The sequence below is a fragment of the Gadus morhua genome, chromosome 12 (genome assembly GCF_902167405.1).
Source record: "Gadus morhua chromosome 12, gadMor3.0, whole genome shotgun sequence".
NCBI classification, from domain to species: Eukaryota; Metazoa; Chordata; class Actinopteri; order Gadiformes; family Gadidae; genus Gadus; species Gadus morhua.
Genome location: NC_044059.1, coordinates 6579556 through 6601763, shown reverse-complemented (window position 1 = coordinate 6601763; position 22208 = coordinate 6579556). Strand labels below are relative to the sequence as shown.

The 22208-nt window shown below is 45.8% G+C and overlaps 1 protein-coding gene and 1 long non-coding RNA gene across 4 annotated transcripts; one reads left to right on the top strand and one right to left on the bottom strand.

Annotated features, from left to right (window-relative positions):
- The first annotated feature begins 742 nt into the window (after positions 1-742).
- On the top strand, positions 743-18029 carry ccdc50a (coiled-coil domain containing 50a). 3 transcript variants are annotated; one of them, XM_030372526.1, is made up of 12 exons: positions 743-1105; positions 3090-3152; positions 5693-5822; positions 7629-7719; positions 9077-9179; positions 12125-12976; positions 13490-13641; positions 14081-14125; positions 14383-14514; positions 14684-14805; positions 15064-15179; positions 15893-18029. In XM_030372526.1, the coding sequence occupies exons 1-12, from the start codon at positions 1057-1059 to the stop codon at positions 15943-15945; spliced, it is 1908 nt and encodes a 635-aa protein (XP_030228386.1). In that variant the 5' UTR covers positions 743-1056; the 3' UTR covers positions 15946-18029. The 3 variants fall into 3 exon arrangements, with proteins under 3 accessions (XP_030228386.1, XP_030228387.1, XP_030228388.1); XM_030372527.1 differs by having other exon boundaries at positions 15598-18029; XM_030372528.1 differs by having other exon boundaries at positions 12125-12916; positions 15893-16093.
- A 1430-nt stretch (positions 18030-19459) lies between these two features.
- On the bottom strand, positions 19460-20937 carry LOC115555586 (uncharacterized). Its single transcript, XR_003978887.1, has 2 exons — positions 20560-20937; positions 19460-20252 (listed from the first exon to the last, which is right to left on the bottom strand). It is a non-coding gene; the product is annotated as an uncharacterized LOC115555586 (long non-coding RNA).
- Positions 20938-22208: the final 1271 nt, after the last annotated feature.

The following is a 22208-nucleotide window of genomic DNA, read 5'->3' as shown; positions in this document are numbered from 1 at the left end:
AATCTAACCCAGAGTTCCCATCTCACACCGCTAATGAATGAGCCTGGCTCTCATTCAATTTGGCGCGGGTCCATAGCTTTGAAATACTTGCAAAAGCCAAAAAGAATGAATGGAATAGCATCAGCCATTGATTCTTTATACGACCACACTGTAAACGGCCTCCCAGTTGACAATGCATACAACTTCCAAAAGTGAGCCACTTCAATTACACACAACCGACATATAGACCATGTATCCACATATTATAGCAACATTATTTTATAAAAAAAACCTTTTTCTGTTTTTATGTTGTTTAAGGACAACTTGTAGAATTGAAGGAGGAGTAAAATAATTATTAAAATAATTATCATTATTATTCACCCCCCTCCTACTATAGGACACTATCGATGTTCAGGCAGCATTGCTGATTTTGCCAATAAGTTCAACAAAGAGAGGCATACATTTATTTTTTTGTAAATATGCAGTAGGCCTATCATTAGTTAATCTTTCAGCGAAGTCTGCAATTCTACACACGTTTCACTAGAGGGGGCCATTACATAAGAATGTTAATTTGTGTGCGCGTCAGTTTAGTGAGTTAACGTGCGCAGAAAAATGAATCACACAAAATAATACACACAATTGCAGAGCTAATATCTTTCCATCATAGCAAAATCATCCATACTAGAAAGAGGCTTCTGCAAACCCTTTGCAATGACCTAGGTAGGTGCACACTGTGGGGACCTAGTCGTGCTGCCACAAGCCGCAGCTGCAGCCAGCTGCATTTTCTGAGGCAACGAAGAGGGGAGGGTCAGTCATCGGTGGGAGGGATGCTCGCAGAATACCCTGATCTGCTAGCTATAGTAATGAAGCAGCATTGCTAACTAGTACCAGCTACGTGACACGCGTTAGTTATCGAACCTCCATAACGGGTGGCTGTCCGGCTCCTCGTCATTCTTCACCGTGTGTTCGAGCAGAGGCCGCCGCCGGTCAATCAATCAGGGGCCGCCGGTGTTGTTAACCTTCGGAAGAACGCGGAAGTGTCATTCAGCGTAAACCCTTTGACACATTGCTGACAACATGGCTGAATTTAGCATCGACCAGAAAAAACTGCCTCCAGTAAAAGATGGTAATTCCCGCTCGTTAGATTAATATCACTCCATGAACATGCGTTTAGTGTTGGTATACACGGTGGTGTGGCTGGCTAACGTTAGCCAAAAAGCGCACATTATAAAGGTAACACCATGGACGAGGCAGGTGTTTGGTATCTGTAACCTGTCTTTGCCGACCGGTGTGGGATTGGTAGAACTAGCCTGTGAAATGTAAAGGTTGTATCTGTACTAGTTATGTTAGCTCGTCATGTTTGATTTGATAGTCGACATAAAGATGACACCTGCTGCATTGTAATGGAGGTAGCTCAGTGGGCTATGTTAGCGATTGGTGAAAGACGGGGTTTCGTTGGATATTATGATAATGTTCATAATCATTGGACGACCACGGGACAATAAGCCCTGCTTTGCGTGGGAACTGATTGAAGAAACCACGGTTTAGTGCCCTGTTTTCTTTCACATTTAATTTTATGATACCTGAGGCTAGCGTGATTGTTTACAACAGCTGTGATATCTGTGTAGTATTTTGATCCGACGGATACCGTATTCTCTGTAATATAGTCAACGATACCTAGACATAAGTTAATATAATGTACAACTAGGGTGTTATAATATTATATTGTTGTTTGGGTTGGATATAGAAGTGAATACAAATTATCAGATTGTTCAAACAAGTATGTCCATACACAAAAAGTTCAACCAGCTATTTAGTATTACGTATAAATGTGGTTGAAGGACAAACTGTCTTCCGATTACTAAGTCATGCGTACACAATAGTATTAATCATGCCAGACCATTTGCTTTGTTGGCTAAAGAGATTAGGCATATGGTTGAAACATGGAGAATGCTAATCAAATACCATCTAAATTGTCTGTTGGGGTCTGCCCCTCCCCTTACCCATGCATCTGTCGATTCAAGTCATGACCCACTCACCTAACACGTTCAGTCCTGCCGTGCCTGCCACACGGTCTACGGACAAGCTTATCTACCTTCTCCTTCGATTTTGCATAAAAGGAGAGACCCTTACAATACTCAATGGAGCTAAAGCTCAGCCAAGAAAGCCTATGTGTTTGTCACTAATGCTTAACGGTGTGTTGGGTCCACTATCTTCTGTGCAGTGGCCATCCATTCTTGGTTAATAATCAGGGATATGGACAAAGTAATCACTGTAATAGGATGTGTGTGTGTGTGTGTGTGTGTGTGTGTGTGTGTGTGTGTGTGTGTGTGTGTGTGTGTGTGTGTGTGTGTGTGTGTGTGTGTGTGTGTGTGTGTGTGTGTGGGGTTGGGGGTTCTAAATGTTGGTATTCCAATCTGAAAGCTGTTGCAGTAGAAGGTATTTCATCGTGTCTGGGACTTGTATGTTGCAGTTTAATCTATTGTCTTTACGTTTTTTTTCTTAAGTCTTTTCACCATGGATGCATTCATAGGTGATGCATAAGACTCGCTCTGCAAAAGACAGAGTGCAGACGGAAAGAGATGTGGTCAGATTCAGTGTGGTGTCATATACAAGGTGGAACCGTTCAGCCACTGAGACATTTCTAGCCTCGATCTTCCGGTGGCTGAGCTTAGGCCTGAGCACCGTGCTTTCTCTGTCCCCATATTGTTTTCAGTATGCAAAAAACACCCAACCAAGCGTTTCGATTTGAGTCCCACATCATAAAGCTTGCTTAGTAGATTGGCAAACTACGCTGTAACGAAGAAACGGTCTGAACACCAGCATCATATTGATACTTTTTCAACAAGAGAAAAGTTGATTTTATTGTGAAGAATAGTTTGGTAGGCATGTCAACTCCTCCAGAGACTCATACCCATGTTGAGAGGAGAGATGGAGAGAAGTCCCCTTTACACATCCTGGGACCATTTTAGAATCCTCTTTTGTTTTATGTTTATTGTTTCAGTTTTATTTACTGAAGAACACATCCAGTTAGCTTGAATGATTCTGGAATAACTGGGCCTCTCTCTCTCTCTCTCTCTCTCTCTCTCTCTCTCTCTCTCTCTCTCTAGTGTGTCGTGACTTTGCAGTGCTGGAAGACCATTGCCTGGCCCATAACCTCCAGGAGCAAGAGAGTAAGTTGCTTTACTGTTTTCAATTCTCATCTGTTTAATACCAGTGGTAATCCACAACGCTGCTCAGGGATTAACTCCAATACCCTTCTCACTCCCCTATTCCTAAATAGGGAGCAGACCCTTCCACTGACTGACATCTACCTTTCTTGTGCCTTTCATAGAGTAGTATACTTTGAGCATACTCGAACATCTCTTGTCAGCGTCTCAAAATATGCAGTGCGGACTAGGCGGAAGATTTGCATTTCCCTACTTCAAGATGCTTTAACACAAAACGTGGATCCTTAATGATATCGATGTATTTCCTTCCATCCCATTAGATTTGGGCAAAATACTCTTTAGCTATTTTTCTATTGCACATCTAACTTGCATCTAACATTAATACCTTAGGAAACCATGAATGACAAGAGGGAGAGCGGGATGGGTTGGTTGGATAGAACGACTGAGCCACAGGGTTCTGGATCACATTAGTGCATGTCTGCCATAGCTGTAGATCACGGGTGCCTTGGAAGGGTGGAGCCCAACGCTCGTCAGAGGTTAGGCAACGTCATGAGGTCAACAAGTCATCGTTACATCAACAACGGACTACCCTGAGAGATCACTGTTTGCTTGAGTTGATCACTATCTGCTGAGATAAGCTTATCTTTGCATTTAAAACGTGTCTCAAATACTGTCCAAACAGCTTTTGAGATCAGATGCATGCAAATGGGTCTATTCAACGAGCCAACAGTGTGGTTAATGTGCCCAACCTCAAGACTTGACATGATCAGTCTTTATCATGGATGTTTTGGTCTGAATCATCAGAATTGGCCGACTGATTGTGGAATGTGTGGGGAAATGATGAGCCACCACACTTCCCAAGAATAGGCCCTGATTTTGTCCTAACTTCTCTTGTTTGGGGGGATGTTTTGGGTATGTTTGTGGATGTTTAGTCTTCCTTTATGGTTGGATCCCATGTGCCCAAGGCCAGTGTGCAGAGTAGAGTGTTTTGCCTTGTTTGTCCTTAAGCCTTTTTAATGGGTCGATTGCTGCCATAGTGATCCGTGGCATGTTAATAACATCCCCCACTGACTCGTTACTTACTGATCCAGCTTGAGTGTTGGATCGGCTTGGTTGGCCACTGACCTTGGCTAGGGGCAAGGGGATGGGGTGGAGTGATTCAAACGGCTTGCTCTTCTCCTCTCCTGCCATACAAGATGGGAAAACAGAGATTTCAACCATGTCTGGACTATTGACTCTACATTTATTTGTATAGTTGATTAATTTAGATGACGCTTTTGTCCAAAGCGACTTACAATACGTGCATTCAACCGTTGATACAACCCAAAGAGTGAGAGAATACAATCCATTCATCAAAAGGGCCAACTGCTTAAAAGGATGCATTTATTAAACAAGAAATACAATGTTTATTTAGTTAACATATTTTTTATTTTGTAATCTGTTCCGACTGCCAAGTTACAGTCAGAACAGATGAGTTTTCATCCTGCAGGGGAAAATGGATAGGGTTTATGCTGTCTTGATGTCAGTGGGAGCAGGCTCCCACCACTGTTGAGCAAGGTCACCAAAAGCTTGCCCAATGTTTGTTGTCTCTATAGTTGGAGCCAGCCATATCAGAATTGTACCAATCCTCTTCAAGGTCTCCAGTGAAAAAATATGTCATGATATCATTTTATCTTCCATTTCTGAGCGCCAGGAGGCCCTTTTGTTTTTGGGGGGGGGGGGGGGAATGGTTGGATAAATGATAGTCTGCGTGTCGCCTTGACGTCACCATCACCGTCATCTTTTAGTTTTAGTTTTTTTTTCTTCTTTGGAAGTCATCATTTACTATTGATTGATCAACATCGAAGACACACAAAAAATGAAGGAAAAAAAATCAATGACAACCTATTGGGGAGACGCTAAATATAGCCACTGCCGTATCTCACTGCTTCCTGTTTCCATCCGTCCAGTCACCGCACGGGGTCTTAATGGTTCCTCCATTGGGTAAATTGTGGGACGTTAGCTGCCCCCCCCCCCCCCCCCCCCCCCAGAGAGGTGATCGATAGGCAGGTGGAGTGGATACTGCAGAGTGAGTGATGCTCCAGCCTCCATGCATACCAAGAGCCGGGTCATGGTGTGCGTCACCAAGCCAGGATTTATCATCCCTCAGGGGCTTGGCACGTTCCGTCACACAGCCTTGGAGCTCCTGTTGGCCGGGCCCATCCGTTTCTGGAGTGACTCACACCGGGTTCGGTGTTGTTGTTGTTTTGACGGCAGCGGGATGAAGGGTGTGCGAGCAAGCGTTGTTATTCCCTTCTCTCCTCCAAAAGCTGAACCAAGACCCCAGAACAAGAGCTCCATTCAGGAGCGAGAATAAACAAGTGTTGAGTGTGTCGGCGTAACTCTTGTTTTTTGCATGAGCTCATCCAGGGATGTTTGTGTCCACGGAGCCATGGCGGCGTTGGGAGCCTCTGTTGAACCTGCCTGATTGAGTCAATATCATTATTAACCATTTAGGTATTTGCTTCAGTGTTGTTTTAACGCCGGTGCGTTTGTGTCCGCAGTCGAGAGCCACCTGGCGTCCAACGTCCACAAGAGTCGCCTGGCTCAGCACGACCTGAAGGTGGCCAAGCTGCTGCAAGAGGAGGAGGACATGAGGGCCAAGGCCCAGAGCAAGAGACAGTTCCGGGACCTGTGAGTCCCTGCCTCCCTTTCCCTCTCGCACGCAGACGGGTGAACAACTTGGTCTCCAAGCCTTCCCCAACATAACCGATATACCAGTTGTATGAGCTGACAGTCAGTATGATGTGTGCGATTGCTGAGGTATACATTCCACTATTCGGGTCTCCCTGGGACTCGACAGCACCTGCTATGAAAGACGATATACGGAGCGTTTGGAAACAACAGTCCTCTCTTCGCTCTATGTTTTGTTAAATATGTGGCTGTGACTAATTAGTTATGTGACAGTAGTACACACACACACACACACACACACACACACACACACACACACACACACACACACACACACACACACACACACACACACACACACACACACACACACACACACACACACACACACACACACACGTAAGCCAGCACTCCCAGGGATGAGAACAGATGCTCTTCCATCATGTTGGACAGGACACACTGGGCATGCTGGGAGCTTGTGATGTCACCTGTTCTGCTTTCTCTAGCCCCAGACGCCCACACTGACATAGAACCAATGATAGCATTATGTGTTTGGGCTCTAATATAGTGATAGTAGTATAGTGACTGTTTGGCTCTCTTCCCTAAGAGTTCTGGGTTCTATCCACAATATGGTGGAACGGTTCACAAAATAGATATAGATCAATGTTTAAAAATATAGTAATTGGTGTTTATTACCTTAGCAGCCTGTTATTATATTATATATATAGCTCTAGGATGAGGAGTGCGAATAGTTGGTTAGTAGGAAAAGCGAAAACATATAAAGCTTTTAAAATGAATGTACACAAATGGATAGTATGTGACAAAGGACATGCAATACTGCAGTGAAAAATTGGTTGCAACCTAATTTGTTACTGTACCATCAAATGAAGATGTTAGCCTTGAGCGCTGCCTTGATAGCATCAGACATCATCCGAGACTGACACATCACACTTTCAATGGCTACCGTCATTACAGTGCAAAACCCTTTTTAAACCCGAACAATACATGCATGTCACGAACCGTGGCTAGCAAATCGTACTGTTTATACTTTCTACTTGAACCGTTCCATTGCTAATCCCCAATATTATCTCTGTGGTATTCATGTTCTATAAAACATGCAATCCTAGAAATTTAGAAGCAGTCCACTCCAAACTTGACCAACTTGACCCTTTGTAACTTGTGCTTGACTGCGATGTGGACTTTGTGGTGTGTTGACAAGGTAATGCTATGCTACAGCTATGCAGTTGCCACATTGCCTGCATCTGTAGGATCCGTCCACAGAGATGCATGTCCAAGCAGTTATGCAGCTCACCCTGCAGGGTTTCTGGAGAAAAGGTGAAAGTAGATCTAAGAGCAGCAGCCTAGCGTAGCGTAGTGGCTAGGGTGTTTGACTCCCAGGAAGTTTAATCCACCGTGTCCACAGCTTGACCTGGATGAAGATGGCTTGAGAGTGACTTAATTGTTATTAAATATTTTTGGAAAAAAGAAACGACTGCAACACTGAGTGAAGTTTTGGCTAGGTTAAACAGAAGCTTTCATTATTATAATGGTAATTATAATATGGTAGATGCTCAATTTAAATTGAAAGTACGCTAATTGTGAATGAAGAGTTTTGTAGTGTCTATCTGTGTACTGCTTTCCGCAGACTAATTTATTTAGAATAAAGTCGAGTCAATGAGGGGACTGCGACCTTAGAATAATGAGGTGAATCGACATGAACAGTTTTCTTTAACTTATTAATGATTGTGTGGTTTTCTCTCTTTTTCCTGCATCCACTTCCAATCGCACACACACACGCACGCCTAGAGAACGCCAAGATAATGAGATCGCACAGGGGATTCAGGAGGAACTCGTCCGACAGGCTGAGCAGCAGATACTTCAGGAAGAAAAGGACATGGTATGTACACATGCACATTCACATACACTCCCACGATACTGCCCATCCAGGCAGAAGGGTAATAGTCCATCACACCCTGATACTGACTTCCATGGGTGAGGTCAGCCGGTCTAATGCACTTTGGCGTTTGATTAGTCTCCTCCTTTGTGTCCCCCTTAATTGGAGAAGTGGCAGTCTGGTATGCCGCCCTCGACACTCACAAAAACACACTCGCCGACCCATAATCAGACACAAACATATGGAGGTAGATTTGTGTCTTTATTATGCAATCAAAAATAATAGGTTTGAGAGCAAAACTTTCCACACTGCAATCAAAAAGTAGGTTTGAGAGCAAAACCTTCCACACTGCAATCAAAAAATGTTTTATTGCAAGATAAATTAATGTGATAAAAAAAATATTAATGGGAATCCAAAAGTTTTGTTTGCGAATCAAAAAGCTTTGCTTGCGAATCCTAAAGTTTTGCTTGCGAATCCAAAAGCTTTGCTTGCTGTTGAGCTGAATCTGGGGGGGCGGGACCTACGCCGAAAGATGTAAGTCACGTCTCTATTGGCCAGTCTCGATCGGAGTGTCAGGTTGGCAACATCCACAGTTAGTAACGAGAGAGGAAGTTCTATTTCATGTAGGCTACGCCGTATGAGCTTGTCCCGTGCGCGCGCTTGCGCGCCCTGAATATCCCGTAGGCCTCCCTGTAAGCCGACAAGGAGACCATGGCAGAGGAGAGCAGGGCGATGTTGTTGACCGCCGCCGCGGATTGAGAGGCACAAACGAACACCCTGTCCGTCAGGCCGACAATCTGCTTCTGGAGGCGGTCGGGGGGCAGCGGCTTTTCGGATGTTGCCAAGCTGTCACTCCGATCGAGACTGGCCAATAGAGACGTGTCTTACATCTTTCGGTGTAGGTCCCGCCCACGAGATTCAGCTCAACAGCAAGCAAAGCTTTTGGATTCGCAAGCTAAACTTTAGGATTCGCAAACAAAGCTTTTGGATTCGCAAACAAAACTTTTGGATTCGCAAACAAAACTTTTGGATTCGCAAACAAAACTTTTGGGTTTGCAAACAAAACTTTTGGATTCCCATTAATATTTTTTTTATCACATTCATTTATCTTGCAATAAAACATTTTTTGATTGCAGTGTCGATAGTTTTGCTCTCAAATCTATTTTTTGATTGCAGTGTGGAAAGTTTTGTTCTCAAACCTATTATTTTTGATTGCATAATAAAGACACAAATCTACCTCCATACAAACACACACACACACTTCACGTGCAAAAGGAGAACATTCACGAGAGAAACTGCTTTGTTGTAGCATTCTGGATTTTCCAGTCTTGAAATGTTTGGTCTGTTTGTGTATTTCCAGGCCATCGCGCGTAAAATGCAGGAGAAGGAGATGAAGGAGGAGAGGAAGAGACAGAAGAAGCTGGAGGCTAACTTTGAGGAGGAGTACTTCGAGGATGAAGGAGGTGGGAGGCGCGGCCATGATTGAGAAGTGTGTGTGTGTTGTGTGGAGCCTCTGGAAAGCGGATTCTATTCTCTACCAGGGTGACAAGTGATGGTTTTAAGGGCGTGAGTTTTAGCGTTTCGCAGCGCCTGTGACGCGTTGCCAACCTGAAGCTAAGATTTAAGAGTGCTGTCCTGAGCACGCGGTTTACCGAGAGCAGTCGTGTCTCATCTTGATCTACATCCCTTGGCCTTCTAAGGCGGCTGGACAAAAGAACACTTTGTAACACAGCTATTCTTAGGCTCCGGAAATATATCCAGCTGATATCTCAGTGTCCCCAGGTGACATTCAGTCACCTGGGGATGACATGATGGGGTGTATCTTGAGCCTTACTATTAAATATGACGGCACATGTTATGCTGGCATGCCGGTAGATGCTTGAGCCAAGAGTCCCTGCAAGACTCTGTCGCCTGAGTCATGCAATGCACATGAACCACCGGCTGTCATGGAAACCAGCAACTGTAGCGCTTCCTTTTGGTGTCCGCTTGAACGAGGACCGCTGGAGTCGGCTCCTGCAACAAACGTTCTCGGTTTGCTGTGGGTCTCGTGTTGGCCCGACCTAACCAGGCATACGGCTGCTTGTGTAGTCGGCCGCTTGTCAACAACCAAAGAGCTCAGAGGAAGTGTGTGATTGTGTGTTTGATTGTGTGTTAGCCTCGCGTGTCTCGAGAACGTCGTGTCCTTTCCTGTCCACCTGGCAGCAGCTGCCGAACCGACTTTAGATCACATGAAGGGTCGGGTCTGGTCCTGTAGGCATACCAGCTTGTCTACAGTCCCGACTTTCACTTCTTCAAATGAGAGGCAGAGGAAACACGTTTGGTATTTCTGTACTGTAGAAACCGTGGTGCCTTGTCCACAACATGAGCACTGTAGAGGGGAACACACACACACACACACACACACACACACACACACACACACACACACACACACACACACACACACACACACACACACACACACACACACACACACACACACACACACACACACACACACACACACACACACACACACACACACACACACACGAAACGCTTGGTTTGGAACTCCATCCGTAAGCTAGGTTTTGGGTATAACGGCGCTTCAAGTTAGATATCTGTCCTATCCTGCCCAGATGATTCACAAGTGGTAGGAATCCTAGATGCTATTGTCCGGGTGCAACTTTTTCCTCTGCCTAGGTTCACACTTCCTGTTTGTTGTTGAACAACTATCTAGCGATCACATCACTTTCCCACAGAGTCAAATATCAGTCCCTCTCTTTTACCCATCCCCCTTCTGTCCGTTTGTCGGGGAATGTTTACAGTAGTTGCAGTCGGACATGGCGATGTGTACACAGTGGGAGGCAGTCGAGGGCTCCATGAGGCCAACGAATGCCAGGGTGTCCCCGGCAGGTTTTCAGGTTGAGCGTTCCGACCTCTGTGTCGTTGGTAGTGCTGAAATGAAACGGGAGATTACAACATTCATGTTTGAATATTTGTTATTTTGTCCTTTACATTTACTGCATTAACTAGAAATGCAAATATCTTTGGAAGCTTTTTTCGATCTTTAGATATATATTTTTCTTTTTGGTCACGTCTGCTTGTCAGACTGAGAGTAAGCAAATGTATAGAATGGGGCTCTTTTGGCTCTCTGGTAACAATTTCACGTCAATGCAATCCCAACCCCCCCTTGTGTGTCTATAAATGGACAGGGGTAATCGCAAAGGGGGCTGCATGTTTAACTGTCCTTTCATGTCCTATTTATGCTCTAAACGGGTCCTGCGCATTTAACCCCCCCCCTCCCCTATCCCCCGCTTTTATCTCGCCCAGCATTACCTCCGGGCCTTTTGTTTGGCTAGGAAATGGCGGGCTAGCTGGACGACGTGTTTGTCTCAATCCAACAGATCAATGGCATACAGAGCAGCATGGTGCCGCAGCCGGCGCTCACTGGAGACAAACAGAGCGCCAGAGCGAGCGTAAACAGGGTGTTTAAAAACAGAAGACGTTGGGGACGGATGGAGGCCGCTTGTTTCCGTGTGTTGAAAACCGGACCTCTTGTTACCAAAGTCCGAGTGGGAGGGGTTTACGGGGCTGTCGGGCTCAGGTTGCTACCTGTTGGCTAGTCGGCCAATGGGAAAGGGTTTCACCCGCCCCATTGTTTACCTACCTGCCGTTTTCAAAAGTATAAATGACGACAGGGTTGCGTCTGGTTCAGCATTGTTACGGGCTCTAGGTTTGGACACTTTGTGCCTGTGGATAACTGGCATTCCTTTCGGTTGACGCGACTGTGGAGTGTTCTGAGTGACTGTTTCACTCCCTGCAGGCTGTTCTCGCCTCTGTTGTTGACACGCAAAGAACCAAGAGCAGCACTGGATCATCTTGAATCAGACTGTCCATCTTGTTTGACCTTGTTTTTTTGTCATTTAATATTGATTTTTAAATGCATTTCCATGCAAATTATTATTACCCGCAAAGGTTTCACAATTTATATGTAGAAAGCTCATTCTTCTCATCACTGTCCCTGCCCTGGCTCTCTTATCTGTAGCTAGTCACATCAACAACTCAGTGCTCTCTCCCATTACCACAAACAAGTACTGTTTACTTTACCCCCCATCTATTAACAGGGTGTTCATCACATCACTGGTCTGAGGCAAACTCAGCTGATGCTCTCTCCATCAGCTGCTTGGTGTAGTGCAACCCCTCATCCAGGTGCTGTGACTAACCCATTCCTAATACTAACCCGTCGGCGGGCCTGGCTCATCTATGTCTCCTGTGTGTTGTTCCCGTCTCTCCCCGCTCTCATCCACCAATGCATCATGGGTCATCATCCCATCTATCCTCTTCATCATCATCATCATCATCATCATCCTCAATCCCTTAACATCGCCCTCTCTCCACGGTCTGTGCCTTGCTCACCGGCACGAAGGGCGCCCAGACAAAAAGGGCCATCCCGCCCCCAGGTCGCACAGTGGCTCCCCGGGCCGCTTCGACGAGCCCCCCGCCTCGGGTCGCCCCCGGGAAGAGCGTTTCCGCGAGGACCCCGCGTCCCCCTACAGCCGCTCCCAAAACCCCAAGCACTACCTGGCGGCGGAGGGCGACGCCCACCCCGAGCACTCGCTGCCCCCTAGAGGCCGCCACGGGGATAGGCCACCAGGGGACCACCCGGGGCCCGAGGCAGGCCGGGCCCGCGGCCCGAGGGGGGAGGAGGCGGAGAGGGTGGTGCGGAGGAAGGAGAGGCCGCCCAGGCCCCCCCCCATTGACCTGGACCGGGACTGGGACCGGGACCGGGAGAGGGACCACGAGAGACAGCGGAACAGGGAGAGGGAGAGAGTGAGGGACAGGGACAGGGAGAGAGACCCCCGGCGGGGCCCCGAGCGACCCAGGGCCCGGGGGCCGGCCGGGGACCACCACAGGGAGCCGGACAGACAGAGAGACACGGACAGACGGCGGGCCAGAACACCGAGCCGGGAGCGGGTTCTAGAGGAGGAGGGGATCCCGAGGAAGGACAGGACGTCATGGGGCGATGAAGAGGTGGAGGGGGTGGTTGGTGGTGGTGACGATGGGGGGGGGGATCGGAGGGGCAGGGGAGCCGGGGGCCGGCAGCGCGTGCCCTCGGACCCTGACGCGGTGTTCGAGGAGCACTGGAGCGGCGACGGGCCTCGGAGCAGGGAGGGTCCCGGCAGGGAACGCTGTCACACGCACCCTCCCGGAGAACCAGGTACAGCCCGGAGCTCCCCCCAACCGGCTCCTCTGGACGCGGCAGGGGGTGCGGTCGCCGGTGTGTGTGTGGTGTGTGTGGTGTGTGGTGTGTTCTTCTCTTGCTGGGCTATGGAGCTTCCGGTGGAGGGTTCGATTCCTGCCTACCTTCACAACAACTAATCAAGATGCATTTGTCTCCCTCTTGCTCTGCTACTCGATTGGCTTTGTCTCTTTTGTGTTCTCAATTTAATTGTTGTTGTATTGTTTGGATTATTCATTGTGATCGTCATCATTTAATTCTTTCCAGTTGCTTGAATTATGTTGTCGTTGCGGTGGGTCTGGTGTGATTTTACTGCGGGTTTAATTGATCGGTCTCAATCGCTGGACTACTTGCAACAAATAAGCAAAATGACTGCACAAATCATGTCCGATAATTAATCAAATGCAGCCATCAATCAAGGCCATCCTAGCCACCAATGAGAGAAAAAAACAAATCTATGATAAAATCCTGATGATTGATTCTGTTTTGTTTAGGGCAGATGAACCAGCACTCCCCCGGGTCGTAACCTGTGTGTTCTGCTGCCCCCTGCAGGTCGCATCGTGCATCGCGCCGGCGGCACCGTCATCGCGGGCCAAGAGTACGGCCTGAGCGACGCCACCCAGGGCCTGACGCGCCTGGACCTCCGCGACCAGGAGGTCATCGACATGGAGGTGGCGCGGAGGCTGCAGGAGGAGGAGATCTTGGTGAGGACTGGGGGTCCTATCCTATCCTAACCTCTTTTAGGACAATCATTCAGAAGGAAGACAGGGGTTGACCAGCACGTACGTTATACGCATACAAAGCATAGGCGGTAACGTCGGCTAGTTTGTTTGTTTCTATTCGGTTCCAGTGAAGCAAAAATAGTTTTGTAAACATGTAGCCACCCCACTTTGTCGTAGTTATTGTAATAATTGTCGTTTTCAACATCCGCTGTAGTTCTGATGCCTGTATTCCCTCGTGGATTGAGGAGCATTGCAGCGCGGCTGAGCTGTTTCCTTTAGTCTAAAGAGCAGTGGAGGAAGTCTGTTCGAAAGCGTTCGATCTCAGACCGCCCCTGCCAGAATACGCTTGTTTTACTTCTGGATGGAAAGTCTGACTTTGTTTTTCAATCTTTTTTTTTTTTCTTTTTTTTTCTCTCTTCAGGCGAGCAATAAAGACAAGCACGCTGCCCAAGTCGCTCAGGATGAGGTGCGTGGACAGTTTTCTGGAAACTCTCACTCTTGGCTCACAATGCTTTCCCCTACCCACGCCCTACGTCTTTCATATCCTGTCCTCAGCCAATTACAATCTGACTCATTTCCACAACATTTTCTGTTGCTTCTGTTGAGCATTTGGATGCCCCCCCCATTGGTGAAGACGCATGTCCACCGAAACATCAAAACTGTGTGTGAGAGTTTCATCATATGTTTGTTTTGTTTTTAACTCGTTTGGATTTGCTGCGGCAGGAAATCGCTCGGCTTCTGGCGGAGCAGGAGAAGAAGGAGTACAAGAAAATTAAGGAGCGGGAGAAGGAGAAGGAGAGGATGATGATGGACAGGATGGCGCAGGACAAGAAGAGACAGGAGGCAGGCCTCAGGGTGAGACACCCCCCTCCTCCAGCTCCTCAGTGTCTTTGTTTTGGCTTTGTCTTGTGATTTTCCATTTTCGGGGGGGGGGGGGGGGGGGGGTTTTCGCGATCGGGGCTCGGTGTCTCTGGACATGAGAGCCGCCGTTCCCACTCAAGTTTCCGCTGCGGTTTCCCCACAGCCTCACGCCGAGGACGTGGTCCGTCCGCGGGACGCGGGCCGGCCCCGCGACGACCACGGAGGGCCCAGAACACGGGAAGAGTTGGAGCACCACAGGCAGAGGAACCACAACAAGCCCACCAGGTACCCGCGTCGTTGTCTCGGCACTAAAGGCTCAGTTATGGTTCAATCACAGCCTTTTCTGCTGTGTCGCTTCGTAATGGATCCGTAAACCCCCTTGCGTTGCATCAACGTGGAACTACTAAAAGCCTTTAGTAGTGCTCTGTCCCACCGAAATACAGGACCTAATGATATCCATGGACATGATACCATCGTCGCTTCCCTTTTCCTCTGTTAATCTCCCATTCTGCCTCTCTTGCTCTCTCTCTCTGGTCCGTTCAGACCCCCTCAACCCCGCACCCCAAACTACGAGAACGTGAACCCCGGCCCCCCCTACGGCTACTCCGACAACCCCTTCCCCCCCCGGGGCAACACCAGGCCAGAGGCGGCCTACAAAGGCAAGTTCTCACCGCCAAGCACTTTGGTTCTAGAAAGGCGCTATGTGAAACTGCACTCACTTGCTTACTGTGTCGATATTACGGTTTCAGTGGCTTTCCATCTTTTTTTTATCTCATGAATACCAAAATAGTATAGTAGGTATGTATATGTACAATGAAGACGTATCTTGTCTTGTCTAATTTGATCAATGGTATGTTTGAAGAATGAAAAGGGTAATAGGGTTATAAAGAGAAATGGAGATGAATATGTTTTGTGCTATAATGTTAACAATGCTTAGGACCGCCGGGTCCTATGTTGGACGGACCTCCACAGGTTGGACATAGATGTGGGTTGGAGTGTATGGTTGGCTGGATAGATTTAGTTGTCTGTGTGATTTTTTTTTTTTTGCTGATCGATGTCCTTGTCTCCCTCCTCCAGGTGGCTATTACAGACAGTGACTCAAGCTCCCTGTACTGGCCAGCTGTCCTTATTTTGATTTCATACCATTCTCCTCATACCCTTGTTTGTATTATTATTTAATATGTTTGTACTCAAGGATCTGTGCTGTGATCGACTGAGAGGTTTGGGACAATCACTGAGTTGCCAAAATGAAATATATATTTTTGAACCTCCCTAAAGTTGAGAGAAACCAAGTGTCTTGAGAGGGCCGCTGGTATTTTTTCCTTTTTTTGGCTTTAAAATTTATAAAATTGTACTGTAATTCCTTTTTAAGTTGCCGAGCACCGAGCTAGGCCAAAGGAGCGGGCCCTGGGACCTGAACTCTGATGATTCTCCGCTGAGGGACCGTCGTCCATTGCTGTTCCGTCCTCTTTGTCAAACGTCTGCATCACAAGGGCTTCATTCGCCTCCGCCGGATAGCCCCGTGGGATGTGGCTCCATGCTCCATGCTCCATCACGGCTGCTAGTGTCTTAAAACCAAGATGGCTACCGCTTCTCAATGCTGGACTTCGCAACTCTTGTCCTTTTATATCATCATGCCGGGAGTCCGGGCTGTTCGACGTAGTCTCATGCTGCACACGACTCGTGTTATTTTATTTTTTTTGAACGGAAGTGTTCTCAATTCTCTTTATCTTCATAGGTGTGGAACGACAAAGTACAAAACAACCGTATCGAAATGCTGGGTCCAGACACAAGGAGTCTGTCTGGTGGGGTTCTGCAGACTTGTAGCGCGTGCGGTGTCGGCCGTGAGTGGTCTCACTGTCACTGTTTTCTAACTCTCTTGCCCTTTGATGAAGGGAACGGGTACTACTGGTGGAGAGCGCGCCGAGGGCGCTCTTGCGTGTGGCTCTGTGTTTCCAAGTGCATGCTTACTGTGCGGTTACTGATCGGTGCGGTGTACTGTGTGCACATGCGTTTCTCTCTGAGCTGGCTCCCCCACTGCTGTCTGCAGGTGGCACTCGTGTGAATTTGGGAATAAGCGCTAACTAATTTAACAATACAGTATACGATATATTATATATTACCTTCTGCCCCTTTTTTAATCCAGTATTTGTTATTGAGCGAGTGTTGTCCAAATGAAAGCCAGTCGTCTGTCCTCTTTGCAGCCTGCGGGGAACAGCATAATGAAGTGCATGTACATAATGTGTCTGTGTCAAACATGTAGAGTCCCAGTTCTGCTCACTTTGTGAAACTGAATCATTTGTTGTTTTGTTGTTTATTTAAGTGTACATAACGTTTCACTCATGCCTTTTTGTTATTCTCCTCCCAATTGCCGAGGCGTCAGGATTCTATCCCCAATCCTTTTCATCTTGACATTAGTACTTGTTTTTTGTTTTTTAATTGTTTTATTATGGTATTTTCTCTTATTTTGCTGATCTGAAATGACTCGGTCTCCCTTGTGTTCTCCGGCCAATGCCCTTCCCCTCTGTCTGACTTCCAGCCCTTTTATGGTCTCCTCTGCTCAAACACTAGCAAGACTTCCTGTCCCCAGTAAGAGCAAACATTTCCAGAGAAGAGCGCGCGCGCGCGCACACACGCACACACGCACGCACACACGCACACACACACACACACACACACACACACACACACACACACACACACACACACACACACACACACACACACACACACACACACACACACACACACACACACACACACACACACACACACCGAGAGAGGAGGATGATCGGATATAAAGGGGATTATTTTGCTATGTATTATCAGGGTGCCACAGCCAGTTATTTTTTTATTATGTTCATATTGAATAAAGACGGGCAACACTTGTATGAGCTAAATCAAACAATTTGGACCAGCTGTCAAGGGACTAATTCTGTGATCTTTTTGGCTCAGAGATTGATTTATATTTTTATTGTTTTGATCTTAGTGTATATTTGCGTTTTTGAAGACGAAGAAATTACTAGATCGCATTGTTTTTTGTTTTTTATTGCAAGTAGATTGCATTGGTTCTTTTTTAATTAATCTATAAAGTTATATATGCTGACAAGAAGGGAAGCTGTGCCATTATATTTTTTGTGTTTTCTTTTGAACACGAAGTAGAATTCTGAGCACTTGATTGGCTGCAGAAATTAGGCTGAAAAACAGGTCAAAGCGACGCTCCAGTTTTTTGAAATGGCGACATCATGTGGACGCGTTGGTAGAAGCGAAATTTCAAAAGCTTTCTATAAGTTGAAATGATTGTACGATGGCGATAATTGCATTGATCACAATTTTGGCTTTGATTGCAATCCAAACCAAAATGTCAGTATCAGGTTCTAATTTTCTTTGTTTTCATCTAGGGCATGTATGCAATCTACCTATGATAATTCAACTTCGTTGTGTAAGCACTTACTGTAACTGGATTTTTTTGGGGGGGTTGATTGAATAAATCCTGTTTTTAAATTTAAGCTTTCGTCCCACATGGCTTTTAGGCATTAATAAAGTAATAACGACAGGTGGTGTCTTTGGTTTAGTAATGAAACTAAATTCAGAGCAGTGGTACAGTTTATTTTGAGAGCGCCTCAAAACGATTACTATTTGTAAACATTAACAAACAAGCTAAACAGAAAAAATGAGAACTGTTTGTTTATCGCAGTAAATATCCTCCACTAGTTACCACTCCTGTCGGCACATTGCCAAATAATCATCATGACGATACCAAGTGTAGGCCTACTTGTTGAACTAGTTTACACTTTGCCCCCAGGGCCATTAACTGGCCGGCAGTGAGCTAGCCTTCTCTTCCTTTTCAATGGTAGACTTACACCTTACTGTATGCCTTAATGTGGAATAGTCCCATTCACAGGGAATCCACACTAATGTGGCTTTTATTTGCATTCTGCAAGTTGGCCAGTTGGTCAGAGTCAGGAATGACTGCAACTATCATCGTTTTATACGGCTATTAATACCCTCTACATTCCTCTGTTGTCAACACTATGTTTTTATATGGATCTTACCTTAATTTAGTTAATTTGCTTGCAGCATTTAGGAAGCTGAACTCAATGATTAATGGAACTCTTCAGATCAAAGATCAAATCTTTTTTGAGTCAATGTGCATTTAAAAAAAAAGAAGTTAATTTATCAACTTAATTTGACATACAATTCACATTAAGTGTCCTTACCATAAAGTTAGGTTACGGCTCACTGTATCTCAGGAGCTTGATATTTTTAATCATAGAAGCAAGGCGGTGTCTTGGTAATTAATGCTCAACCATATTCCCACCTCTCACCGTTGAACATCCCGGCAATGACTGTACAAAATACTAAGCAAAACCTGTTTAAGCAGGCCTCTAGCTGTTTGCATATAGCCTACCGGTGTTGTAACGACTACATCAATGCCACCATTTTCAAGCTTTTGGCCAGTATCTATCCTTCCACTGATCCCTGCGCCCTATCCCCTCGTCCCTTTCCCCGCTCAGCCCAACCCGCCGGTCCGGAGGAGGACTTGTGGTCAAACAAGGTCAAGCATGCTTTTCTAAGTTCCCTGTTCATCTGCTGACTGAAACAGTACAATACAAGAGTGGAACCCTTGCTCTGACTTATATAGATGTTGAAGGAAATTCAAACGAAAATACGGTTTTGGATCTTGTTGACGAGTGATATGTGTCATGCTATCAATATTGATTAAGATTAGGGATACTGTTACCCCGTTTTGAATTGGAAGCTGGCCTCAGCCTGTTTTCAGACATATCTCTGCCCTTTTGTGATCTATTATACTACCTTTCCCACTCTAACTTATATCAACCCAATATAAAATGACCTTGCACTGAAGCCCATCAATGAAACGGTCCCCTTTTCAAAAAACCAACATGAGCACTAACACATGTATAACAACCAGGTATACAATCAATATGACAATGCTTTAATGCATGTTCAGATTATCTCGAAAGAATCCAATTGCAGATAAATCCCATGCCATTCAATGCACTGTTTGTTTATACATATTTAATAACCCATTGCTATGATGGACTTAAGGTCACACCCCAATACTAGCCTTCTTCCCAGTAGAAGCAGAAGGAGAGCGTTGAACTGGTTAACCAGCATACCTGACATAGTACTGGCAGTACCCTGCATGCGACAATATCACCACCACCACCATCACCGCCACTTGTTATACCTTCCGCCGCTCTTGTGACAAGTACACAGGCAAAAGTAACAACAATATTCACTGTGTCAGTGGGAAGATCCAGTGGAGAAGGATCCTCTTCAGACACAATGGACTCGCCAACAACATGTCATGACAATCACCATCTATAGTGGGTGTGGGACTGGTTTTGCATTATAGCGTAACATACAAAGTGAAGATCTACCATATGATATTTGTTAAGTGTAGCTATGGGTTTCATCATTAGTACCAAGTCGAATGAGCCATCTCATAGGCCTAACTCGGTTCACGCTTAATAACACCAGGGGGTAAACTTCCATGGTTTTGAGTTGAGTTGAGTGGACACCCATCGGGTGCAACTCTTTGGGAGCTTGAGTTGTTGCACACACTACCAGAAACAATGACTGAAATTCATGAACTCTTAAATTTGCAGGCAAAGTTTCCAGCTGTATGGGCAACAATAAAGTCAGAAAGGAAGTCAGGTCCACTGTGATAATGGTGGTGGAGGAGTAGCAGAAAGGTCCAGATCCTATTGAGATGTAGAGAAATGGCCAGTGTTAAACAGAAACAAGGATTCAAAAAGATTTGAAATTGTACATTATTTCTTCATGTCCTTCAATCACACGTGAAGGAGCAGATGGAAATAGGTCAGATGAACAGGTGCAAGCAGGTGAAGCAATAGAGATACACAACTTTAATTGACTATGTTTCAATCCAAGGATTTGGATTGATGTTCGTTCAGCATTTGTTCATGCACAGGTTAATGCAGAATAGCCTATAGTTAACATTAAAAGCTCTAAAAAGGAAAAGTAGTGTCCCTTTTTTTTTTAACTCACCTGGTGCTGTAAACGCGGTCAAATGCTTCGGCTTTGAATGGATTTCATTGATTGCGAGTCACTTACAGATTAGGACATAATAGAGTTCCGTCTGTAATCTAGTCGATAAAGGTGAGTGTGGTGGTTTCTTTACTCGTAACACACCGTGTTGAGACACGGAGGAGACACACGCCCATCAGGAGAGCTCTCTTTGTTTCCCCTCTCCCTCCCTCTCTTACACTACATTATAACATGAAAAAGGTGTCAAGAGATTGAAGAGAAAAATGGATTCTTAAAAAGCAGATCACCCTCGATCCTGGTTTAGATCATACAGTAACAGTTGATCAAACGGAAAGCTCGCCCACTGAAGCATATCACCCGAGAAGCGCTCCCTACACGACTCCCAGCAGCACACAAATGCTCTTCCAACCTGTTGCATTTGGACTCTTTCGCTCTGATGCGCCCGGGGCACATCTTCAGGAAAAACCGGTAGTCACAACGGGAGCGCATTTGAAGCAAGTGCTAATTACCCTACCCAAGTGTTGGAGTTCAATAGATGGTATAGGCCTGTGTACGCTGCACAGGTGTAGACCTGCACATTTTTACACGTTTAAAAAGACTAGAGATAAAGTCATAGTAATTGGGGTCAGATTTGCCTTGATAATATTTGTAGGTCTACGTAGTTTAACAGTTGAAGTAGGAGTTACTAAAGGAATTTTGGAAACGGTAATTGTCTATTCTTTGTGTGGTGTGGCGTAGCATAAAAGCTCGACATAGGCCTACGTCCAGAAGCTGTCAAACATAACCTGGCTACACAGCTTACTCCCTCCGTCAGACCTCACAGATGCTCCTTATTTATGCATAAAAAAGCAAGCGAGTAAAACATTATAATGGCTGGAAATGCTGTTGATTAACATCAAGCATTTCCCATCGCTTGGTGTAAAAATAGGCAGCAGGCCGTTGTGCCGCGGGGCGTTGTGTGCTCTGCCTGATGCAGGAATGACATCGGACTGGTTCGGTGCAGCATTAAAGCCTCCAAACTGTAACTCATGCCAGGGCGATCCCTGGGTGTTGTGTCTAAACACGCAGCATCGACCAATCAGAGACGGACTACGCACATAATCCTACTTTAATTTCGATTGTGTATTATAGGCATAGTTGCAACCGTGGCCACCCACGTCAATGGTGGCCAAGCGCCAGCGTTAAGACGTAGAGGCCTACGCGTAAATCTTTCCAGGGGATTGAGATTTGAATCTGTTCACAAGTTGTTAACCAGATGTAGTGTTGTTGAGTCGTTTCCTTTTTTCGTCACATTCTCTGTAATTACTAGTTCACACCGATTGGGGTCTCATGCCGTTCCTATCATTTATCAATAGCCAACTCGTAGGCCTACATATTTCGTTTATTCCGTCATTAATCAATCAAAGAAGCACTACCCTGTGGTTGAATGCAGGCTGTGATTGAAATGAATATAAATTTAGCCAATTTACGAAATATTAAATTAGACAATCACCGTCTGTTTGCTATATGTGTAGCCTACATGTTATTTTATCACACAGGTAGGCCTACTGGTAGCAGTATTTTGCTCCTTGTATTTATTTCCAACAGCAAAGAGAGTCCATCACTCACTGTAAATTAGTTTCTGTTGTGATGCTATGGGATAACTGAGC